Here is an 11321-nt window from a genome sequence, read left to right on the forward strand (position 1 = left end):
TTGATTTTTTAGGGAATATTGTAATACTAAAATGAATGATCATGTAGCTGGGACTGGTAAAGGATTATTCCCTACATAATAGTCATAGCTCTTTATGAGAGCCCAAAAGCACTTGGGTCATCTGATCACTCAGAAGTGGCCCATCATCAGTGGCTCAGGGAGGAGGAATTGATTTTTTTTCCTTTTTCTTAATGACTATGTATAATGCAGCAGCTTTATGCACTAGTCAACAGAGACCCAGGCTCTTTAATAGGATTTGATAATAGCTCACACCTGAAGCAGTTTTTTTCTTTTGCCAGGCAGAGGGAACTGCAGAGCAGAGTGGAACAAGTCACAATTAATTTGCTTGTTCTTTATATATGGTTATGGTCATCTTCTTTCAAAAAAAAGGAAGCTCAAAATATGGATGTGGATTTGTTTACAAGCATCAAAATGGGTTCCTTTAAGTGTTATGTGTGCCTTCTTAAAAGTGGCATGTGAAAGCCATTTTAAAAAAATATAACCTAAGAGACTGGCCAGAGCTGTTTTAGTTTACCCCCAAATGAACACTAACTTTCAGGTAATTCTTGAGGTTTGTTGCACTGGCCAAGAAAACCAGGTCATGTAAAATGAAAGCGCCCATATTACCTGTGCAGACAAAAGTGCCTTCTCAGCAGAGATTTGTTCACTCTGTGCTTGTCCTAGACCATTATTTCCACTTTCCTGAGATGTGCTTCATGAGGAATACTACAGGGAGCAGACATCACTTCTGGCGAATTGTACTGCGCGGGGCTGTGAGTTGGAAACAAGGACTGCAGACACCAAGCTGTGACAGATGTAACTTCCCCCTTGCATACACTCCTCATCCTAAATGGGTGTGCAACATGGAGAACGGTGTTCCAGAGAAGCATCAGAGGGAAAAAGCTGCCCAACGACCACAGGCATAGGAGGTGGAGTCCCAGAGCTCAACAACCGCTGACTGCCTGCCAATGTCCCAGCCCAACCCTGCCAGCAGCTTGCTCATGTAGTGACAATTCAGCAGTAAGTGGACATGGTTTTTGACACAATAAACCTCAGAGACCTGAGCAGGAGTTTCCAGACTCCCCTGGACGACAACTGCTACTGCTCTGAGTAATAAACCTTGCAAAGGCCAAGGCTTGGTGTGATGCTCAGGACACTGCAGGAAGGCTGAGTATGGTTATAGCATTTGCCATCTCCTATGGCAGCTGGGGTAAGATGGTTGGGTTTTGTCACTCCATGTCCTTCGGCACCCCATGCAGCGCACCCAGCTCCACCAGCCTGTTTTACAGGTCTTGAGGGCTTATGAATGATACACAGGGGCTCAGACCATCAGCACCCACACGCATGAACTGGGGTCTGTCTTGAAGTTTAATCACTTCATGAAAATGTAACTTTTAATATTTCATTAGGATCTCTCCCATCTGTTAAACATCATCCCAGAGAGTTTGGTGACACTTTAAATGAAGCTGTGAAGAGATGTGTTTGTTTTAGATGTAATTGGACAGCTGTTTTATTATGAGTTAATGAACTATGATGATTAAAAAGAATCCACTTTTAGCAAACCCTGTATTAACAATTACTCCTGACTAAAATCACAACTAAGCAAATGCTAGTCAACTTGCATGACAATGACTGGAAGCAGAAGATGAAAAAGCAAAACCAGTGAGTTGCAACAGGACAAGAGGTGCCTCCAGGCCAGGCTCCATGCACCAGGCACGGGTTCCCCGGGCTGCCCCGCAGCAACCAAGCCACTCCATGTGCCCACGCTACCACCCCACATCACTGCCATCTCCTCTGGCCCAAAGTCCCTTTTGGCCCAAATTGGTCATCGGGGTCTTCTCACGTTCTTCCGTCTTCCCAACCTCTCTTCATGCTCATGTCCCCCTCTCCCCCGGCCATGGGATCTCACGAGGGGCTGGGGAGGGAGAGGGGACAGCGATGGCAGCAGGCTCACAGGTAGAGATAATTGACCTTTTTGTGGTTGCAAAACATATTTCAGATTCCTTTTGCCCTGCCTTAGGGTCACTTCGGCCAAGACTGTTTGCCCTAGAATCGTTGCACAGAATGAGATGCTCTCTGATGGCTGCAAGGAGACAGCCTCACGGCCACGCTGAGCATCAGCAGCATCATGAAAAGCTGATCCTGAGCTGGTGAGTCCTGCATTCGTCCTTCCCACACTTGCCGGTTTAGAAGAGATTTCCGCATTTCAGCTGAACCCAGTACCAAAGACCAGAGGCCACAGAAAGCAGCTGTTGGAGTTTCCATAGGAGTTACCCAGATCGTACGGAGCAGTTTTTAAGCAGTGGAGTCTTTGCCCTGAGAGAGTTTCAGTGAAAAAGCTCTGAAGAGTTAAATGAAGACAGGTACATATGCCATGTGTGCAAATCCCTTATCTCCTGCTGTTAAAATAAATCTGTTCCAAATCATTATGGCTTCCCAACAGCTGCCTCCTGATCTTTCTCCACTTCAGCTCTCCATTTGGCCTTCTTTTCTGTGTTCATCCTCAGCAGCGTGTGATCCCTTTTAGCAGCCTTGAAAAGAAATGGTGCAAATCATTACATGCACACATTTCCCACCACTGGATTTCCCCACATTTGCACCACTTGCTTTGACACCCCACTGTCTTTTTTGATATTTTTCAGTGACAGAAATTAATGTGTTTCCTTGTTTTACCAAATTTTGTGCATTTGCAGCTCTGATTAGCAGGAAAATTACACTGTAAATTGTTTACAGCTGCGCTAGGACATGCAAGTCAGGCTGGAGACCCTCCTTCCCCACCAGTGGGGTGGAAAGAAGTGAGTGTCACAGCTCTTGGTGGCATGCAGGCTAGGTGGGCAAGACCGCAGGACCCTCATGACCCATGGATGCAGGGCAGAATCAGGTGCCATTGACATTGTCTGAGCTACTCCACAACCTTTGGACCAGCCTCTTGCTGAGATACCATGGAACAGAGCATTGCACCGCATGGGTTTATGGCAAAGTGGGTCAGAAGGAACACATTAACCAGCAAGTTGTGCTTCCCCCTGCCAATTTCTCCTCCAGAGAATGGAGTGATACAGATCTTGTGCAAATACTGCTTATGTGGACTTATTCTCAAACCTATCTGTCACCAGGACACTTATTTACAAAGACAGCATACATAGACCATATATTAAGTGGATCAGTTCACCCAGAAACCATACTCACTTCTTTGCCCGTGATTACCATGGCCAAACAGCCCAGCAAGGTCAATACAATCATAATGTAGCAAGCCTTTATCCTGACTGCATTCCTTGCTGCGTCGAGGACCTCAGACCTGCGGAGGACAGAGCAGAGTTTCCATCCTGCAGCAGCATGTGTGAAATGAGAACATGGGGAGCTGGGTAATGAATCCTCAAGTCTTCCAGCAACTGCCTGTTAACGTACAGTGTGTTTCAGCCTTCTCTTTCTGCAAGTGCTTAGAGGAGAACTCAAAAAATTAGCCTATTGAGGCAAAGATTTAGCCACCCTTCTACACGAGTGGGGTATTGCTATTCCCAACAGTCATCAGTAACAACAGGAATAACAAATCCTGCTTTCCTACCTTCTTTTATTACATATGAGAGTGAATACCTGAAAAATGACGAGGACAGGAAAGTCTTTCCATCATAATAATGGAATTATGAAAGGTCCACCTTTGGGTGCTGCAGGGCAGGGCATGGAGTGCTGCACAGCACCAGGAGACACTGGGGCCGTGCCACCAGGGCCAGGCAATGCCACTCTCAGTGGAATAAAAGCACATGCATGACATTTTGGCTAAAAGCAACGGAGAGTTTTCACGCAGCAGAGGCACAGCAAGTAGTGAGTGGGTCTGAGGTCACATTCCCACCCCAGCTGCCCGCGGTGCTTTGCAGCCCTGTCCCGCTGCAGTGTAGCCCTCTGCCAGGCTACGCAAACTGGCACCAGCCCCACGCGTATCTGCCTGCGGCTCGAGGCTGAGCTGGGTTGGAGCAGACGACCGCACCATCCATGCGGAGTTGTCCTCCCAAGCAGCTGAACAGCCACAGCCGTCGCTGGGAAATCTCCACCACCTTCCGTGAGTGACTCACGGCATTTCTCCAACAATTCGCGCTTGCAAGAGGCTGCAGTGTGGCAATGAGTCATTCATGAAATTGTATCCAGCCACGGATTTATTTACACCTGCAAGGGGAAGGCCAGCTGGAGGAGCCCCCAGGATGTCACAAGTCAGGAAGCATTAGGTCTCCAAAACTGAATGACAATCTGTTAACAAAATACCTTGATGAGGAGGTGAAACCGCAGCTGAGATGTGAGGAACTCATTGCAGATATCTATCACCAAAGCTGTGTATAACCCCAACTTATTTTTAAAATTTATGCAGCATTATTAATTGTTAATCAATGAAAACTCACAAAACATGCAAAAATCCAAAGTGGATGATATTTTACCATGGTGACTTCTGACTTACAAAGCCACTTGTCTTGCAAAAGACTTCAGCTTAGTCTGAAACTTATGATATCTAAAACAAGTGAATCCAGGTTATTTCACAGGGCATGACAAAAAGTTCACGTTCCCAAAAAGTCAGATTATTTTCAGACACCAGTAGCAGCAGGCTACTCAGCATGGAGGGGCACTAACCCTCACCAGGTGAGCACAATTCTGAGTAACGCAGACTGGGGTCTCAATCTGTAAGTTCACATCCAAAAGCACTGTTCAGACAAGTCTACTTACGATACATGCTTGGGAATGTCATCCTCCTTTTTAAAGCGCCCTGCCCATACTAACACTTTTTTATCAAAATTTGTAGGTCTTCTGTCTTTTCTGAAAGTTTTGTAACCTGTAAGAGATTATATAAAAGAAAACAATGAGCCAAGCTTAACTAAGGGAAGAGGAACAAAGCTGTCGTTATAGGGGGAAAAGGACTGAAAGTTCAGAACGGCACTTTTCTATTCTGTGAGAGCCAAATGTGTTTTCTAATGTCTAAAGGACTCAGCAGCTGGTGTGAGATTATTTGTTACATTTGCAGCTTATTTCATCTTGCTTAATTGTTTTTTCCTTTAGTTTAGGTAAGTTTTAAACTAAAAATCTCTTCTAACTTTCCTGATTAAGGAGGGAAAGGATGCAGGGCTGAAGTTACCCAAACCCACAGCATGCTCTCACCCTGCTAGCATCTTGCTTTTAAACGGCCCAACTAGTGAGTTAAACAAACTGCCAGCAGCACTAATAACTCCTGAATAGCATCTCCTTCTAAAAGCACTGATGGAGAGATGAGGTCTGTTAAAATACAGCCTGGTGGGAGGCTGGCAGTTGTTCTCATGCAAGCTGGGTACCACATTACTGTACTCTAATGATGATACATTACACCCCACTAGACTACCACAGTGATGCCATTAGCATGCTGTCACCCTGAGCACAATGAGAAAGGGACTCTGGCTCCTCTTGATGGAAACAAGTCAAATGACAGGCAACGATGAGGGCAGTGGCAGGGAGACCATGCAAAAATAGAGTAAGCAATGGCTAGCTCAAATCCTGGCTTTTGCATTGCACACCTGTAGAGGTGGTCATTGCAAGGTAGCTGGGACTGCTCACAGACCCATGTAGGTGCACCCAAGATGCTAGGTTATGGTGCCTTGTGCTTGCAAATGTGGGACTGGTGTTTAGAAATGCCCTGTGGGTGATCAGGGCATGCGGGAAGGGATGGACATGCAGATGTCCCTAATCTCGGTGTCCTGCACTCCCTGGCTGTTGCTGGCTTGCTGGTTCTTGGCTGAAAGGAAATCACTGCCACTACAGAAGAGGGCACAGGGAGCATCTCTTCCTGCCTGTGTCGAGAGGGTGAAATTACACTAAGTGCCTTGGCCCCAGGCCTGCTCATACATGTCAGGACTTGTGGATGGCTGAAAAATCCCAGGGGTAAATCGGGGCACCCAGACCTCCAGGTAAATTTAATCTCCTCTTACAGAGTGCCAGTGAGACTAGGAGAGCTACATCTGAAATTATCAGCAAGTGTCTGAATCAGATCTGCAGCAAGAAGTAAGACGTATTGCTAAAAGGACTGGCACTATCCCAGGGAACACAAGGGCAAAACCCCATGCTGGAGATCCACAGCCATCCCACAGGAGCACAGGCAGCCCCATGCTGCCCAGTCTCACTAGAGTGAGGAGTCTGCAAAGGTACAGCCAAGGAGATAGTGGTACAAGTTAAAAAGAGAAACTATCTCCATGCCAGGGAGCTTGCCCACGTAGGAGCAGCCCACATCTGCTGCCTGCCAGGTAAGCCAGGGCATTGCCTGCCAGAAGCACACAGAGTTGTGGATGTAGTCTGGCAGGGAGCATTGGGAAGAGGAGCAGAGGGGTGCAAGTCGGCCACTTGCACCAGCCCTGCACATGTCAGGACGTGCACCGGTCCTCCCCTGGAAACCTGGCAGCTGGGTAGGAGGAGGAACATTTCTTTTTTTTTTTTTAATTAACAAGTTCCCTAACATGAAGTCTCAGCTTGTATCTGCTACCGTAGGAGGAGGACTACTTAACAGAAAAAAACTTCATCCCTATGCACTCTGCTAGTGAGAGCTCTCAATTCGCTCCATGTCTCAGGAGCATTTGTAACCCCAGGAGATGCAGCACCACAGTAACACAGCCACAGACGAGAACAAGGGTCATTTTCTCATCCTTTACTGCAAGTATCCTCCATGCTGTGGCATGAAACAGTGACCAAAGCCTTTCTACCCACCTGGATTAGCTGTCTGTAAAGCCGCGTTCTGAGCACCCTTTGCTTTGTCGCCGACGGCTCTGGCTGGGTGCAGGACTGGCCGAGCCACGTACCGCCACAGCCCGGGGCTGCGCCCCAGCAGTCTCCCCAGCATCCCGTCCTGGCTGGCACTGGGCCACCACCTCCCCACCGGCCTGGGACCACACAGGGGGACCAGCAGGAGCCCAGAAGGATGCTTCTAGGAGTTATTAATGTAAAACTACCTCTTCCTGTAAGAAGGGAGTAGCATGCATTTCCGCCCCGGCTGCCAACAGTTTTTGCTTGCGTCACGATGACTAGTTAAATATATCGCCTGTGTTTACCAAAATGACACATCTTCCAAGCTAAGCGGGCAGAGATCACCGCTGCAGCAGCTCATACCCAGCCCAAGCTCTGCCCCAGGCTCTCCATCCTAAGGAGCTGCTCAGGAGAGCAATGGGTATTTACATCATTTTCTCAGTCCTTACTATGACAGGACTGAAATAGGACAGCATGCTGTATTTCCCCAAAAAGAAGCTTAGTGACCACTAATTATCACAGCCAGTTAAGCTGTTAGGGTTCTTAATTGTTCTCAGTTAAAAAATAATCTTGTGAATCCGTTGTTTTAACAGAGTTTTTGAAGAGGAGCAGAGTTCCCCCTATCCCAGAAGGAATGTGGTTTGGCAGAAGGAAACTAAAGCCACATCCAGACTGCAAACTTTCCTGGCAAAGAAATATATTTCAGGTATGTTTCAGGTTTAAATCAATAAACTAAGAAATGATGTCAAAAACCTCAGGTGAAGTAGTATTTTTCAGTCAGTAAAATTTTCATTGAAACATAGCAGTACCTATAGAGTATTTGTCCTGTTTGAATTTGATCTCTACGAAGTCTGCATAGAGCTGGATGTTTTCCATAACATCAGCTGTTCTAACCAGACAATGAACAAAAACAATGCTATTTTATCACTTTGACATTTCTCCTGCATTTTGCACAAAATTCTCCCTGATGGGCCAGGAAATGGAAATGCAAAATACTTGTCTCATTTGGAGCAGTGGGGTATTTACTGTCCTTAGACATACAAGGCTCTAAAACTGATTTACAGGTGGAGAAAAAAATCCATTTGAAAGGGAAGAAGTGTTTGCCGAAAGGAAAATTTTCAGAACTATTTAGTAATACAATCAAATGCAATATTGCAGATAATCAAATTGCGTCTAAGAGCAAGGGGAGGAACTGCAAGGGAATAGAGCGCAGGATGTTGGCAAGGGCTTTAAGGGCTGAGAGGATGAAAGATGTGAGACAGATGCAGCTCCAGCTACCCGGATCCTGGCCCCAAGGAAAAAACTCTACCATTTATAGAGACATTTTATAATTTTTGAGAACACAAAGTTATTGATACTGAGGAAAGAAGAAACTCACAGCAATGACAAACGCAGTTTTTCCTCTTTCATGAAAGCTCCACAATGCATCCAGATATAACACAATGTGTTTAGCTTGATTTGCTTGTAATTTGGTAAAGCAAATTAGATCCATTTTCAGATTAGGAACCCATACAGAAAATAAATGGTGGTTTGAGCTTCCAGCTGCAGACGAGACCTGCAAACAAGCAGAAATCAGTGGATGTGATTACGTTGGCAAAAGCAGAAGGGAAACCTGGTGAAGTGACTGAGGATATTTGTGCCCTGCTCAGGATTTCCCTGGGAGGGATAAGGACGGGTGTGAAGAGGAGGAAAGGTGTATTTATAGCATGAAGTTTACAGGGCTCAGCACCCCTAAGCATCACCACAGGCCCCCTTCTCACCTTGCAGAAGGGCTGCTAAGTGGAAAAGAGGCATTGTACACCTGGACATCCCTCTTTCCCCAAGCTGGGTGGGCAGCAGATGGGACGTGCTGCCGCAGTGCTCACGTCGCACTTGGAGCTGCCCAACCCCACAGGGGCTCCGGCTGTGCAGAGCCTTTTCACTTTAACAGGCACTCTCCAAAATGCCTATTGCAGAAGTGACTGTCTTTACATTTTATCTGATTATGGATTTGAGGAGGGAAAAAAAAGAGCATTTTATGTCTTAGTTTCTCAAATGCAGAGAAAATCGCAGGGTTTTCAGGCCTCCAGTGCTTATCCACCTAGGGGTGGCCAATTGTTTCCTCTAGAAGACACATCAGCTAACAGCTGTATTAATCACATCTGCTGTGAGCAAAAAAGCACTTCAGGATTTATTATACCAGCATTTGGAAGTGCAAAGACACAGAGGTCCTCATGAAACCACAAAGGCAGTTACTTATTCCTGAATTTTACTCATTTCTCTGGCATCATGAATGCTTAATGCTGGGGTGAGTTTTACTGCAGTGCATGAAAGCTAATAAAAAGCTATATACATCACTGCATCAGGAAACCAAGCTTTTCCTTGTACACTGTGGATCTCTCTCTGGCCCAGACCATCTTGAATCCCTTCCTGAACAGCAGAGAGATGCAAAATGCTGTTGGCCCAGGGTAGCCTTGTGTGCAGCCTGATAGCCTTAGTCCTCCTTAGAGATGTTTTGTGACTAGCCCATGCATCATGCACATGCACATCCCTCCCTGTCCAGATTTCAAAACATCCCTGTGAGGCTCATGCATTCACTCCCCTCACCAAGCCATCGGTTGATACCCATCAGTGACTCATTAGCAGAATATAACCATTATTTCATAACCATTAAGCTCACAGATGAGGAGTTTATTGTATAGCAGTAACAACTTGTTCAGAGATGCAGAATTAGCAGAACTAGACTTAAAGCACCATCTTATCCTCCTCCCACATTCTTCTGCCAGGAGGAGAGCTGGACCCCAGCTCCTCAGCAAGCCCTGGACAGTACAGATAACAACTCACACGCTGATTAGCTGTACAGACATCCCCCAGGCTTCCTCTGACCCTCGCTGCAAGGGGAGAGCACAGATCAGAAGGTTTTTGAGTTACAAAGTAGCAGGCTAGCTCAGGGAGAGCAGAGGATAGTTCACAGCTGTGGTGGTGGTGCAGACTCTTGACATTTCTGTTTTCTGTGCAAGAGTGATATGTAGTTGTAACACTTGCTGTACACTGATGCCAACACTGAAGATGGAAAACTAAACACAAAACCTCACAGGACTCCATCCTGGTTCTGCATCATCTTCACACGCCTTCTGCCACCTTGGACTCTGCTCTTGCAGCTGACTCCGCAGCAAGGACTAGCAGTCAGTCATCCTCCCCTCCCTAAACGTACACAAAAACCTTTGCAGAACTGGAACTGAAAGGCCACAATATAAAAGCCATCGCTCTTTGTAAAAATCCATTCCTCTTTGATTTCTGACTGACTTTATACTGTCTTTCCCAGTACCTAGATTCTGATTATTGTCGGTCCATTGCAGCAGTGAGAAACTTGAACTCAGGTTCTCTTCACCTGTTCTTCTTTTTCTGCTTTCAACAGCCACAGGATTGAAAGAGTTTATTCCTCCAGAAGCCCCAGGTTCCCACACATCTCTTTACATCTCCTGGTTAATTTTCATACGATTGCACAATGCATTTTTTTTAGTCATATACACAAAAGAATTCATAGGAGTATTCCACTGAAAAAAGTATTACTCTGTAAAGCTGTTTTCGTGTACAGTGTCCTCAAAACCAAATAGTTTACCATCAGGCTCTACTTTGCATGCCATGCAAACTTTTTATATGACACTGTGATGAGGAGCAGACGATAAGATTATCTTAAAATTCTTTGCCTTCCCCCATCTAATTAAATATGCAGCAGAGCTCTGTCTTGGTTCCTAGACAAGATAAACAAGCAATCCTGAATGGGCTCGTTGCTCATGAAATTCTAAGTGAGTCAGGAAATATTCCTCCACACAACTGTGTATTCTCCAGCAGCACAATTTAACACAGCAAGAGCAATGAATTGCTTTGAAATGTCTCACTTACCTGCAGACTCCCAGCCCAAGAGCCCATCCCTCCTCTTCAGGGTCCCCAGGGAGCAGTATCCCAGGGCTTCAGTTCTCTCCAGGAGGTGAGTCACATCTTCCCCATATCAGGAAATCGTCTGCCCTAAGGAAACTCAAATGCAAATCCCAAGAAACTACAAGCTCCTTAACTATTTCTCACCATGGACAAGTCAAATCAAGGGAAGAGTCACAGCATCTTACAGCAAAACCAGGCTCAGAAGGTTTCTAAAGAGCTCTGAAAACAAGAACCAGCATGAGGCTTTAATCACTTCAAGATACTTGGATTCATTTTTTGATAATCTTGAGTGTTATCAAAAAACCAAGGCAGCTGCTAAAAGAGAGCAGTGACAATGAAGGAATCTTTCCCCTCTTTCTGTGTTAAACTTCAGCTTTGCTTAAAAAAAAATGAAATCAGGATTCCTCTATCCAATTACTGAAAGGTCCTGCATTTTCTACCAATATTGTCCCTATGCCTCCAAATTTGATAGTATCACTACCATTGAAAAAATCTTGCCTAGCAACCATAAATAAGACACTAAGCCACGCTAAAAAAAAAAAAACAAACACACCAAACAACACAACCAAAACCAACAAATCCACAAACTTCACTGACTCTGGTAAATCTGGCCTAATTTACACCATATGAGCCTTTTGGCATCAGTCTCTTAGTAGGGA

General features: G+C 45.6%; 1 protein-coding gene across 1 annotated transcript; it reads right to left on the minus strand.

The window, feature by feature from the left end:
- Positions 1-2426: 2426 nt before the first annotated feature.
- Positions 2427-6838, minus strand: LOC104158467 (protein FAM162B-like). The gene is made up of 4 exons (XM_009696135.1): positions 6706-6838; positions 4708-4813; positions 3187-3295; positions 2427-2531 (listed from the first exon to the last, which is right to left on the minus strand). Exons 1-4 carry the CDS (start codon positions 6836-6838, stop codon positions 2427-2429), a joined length of 453 nt encoding a protein of 150 aa, XP_009694437.1.
- Positions 6839-11321: the final 4483 nt, after the last annotated feature.

The sequence above is a fragment of the Cariama cristata genome, unplaced genomic scaffold (assembly GCF_000690535.1).
Source record: "Cariama cristata isolate BGI_N322 unplaced genomic scaffold, ASM69053v1 scaffold4080, whole genome shotgun sequence".
Lineage (NCBI taxonomy): Eukaryota > Metazoa > Chordata > Aves > Cariamiformes > Cariamidae > Cariama > Cariama cristata.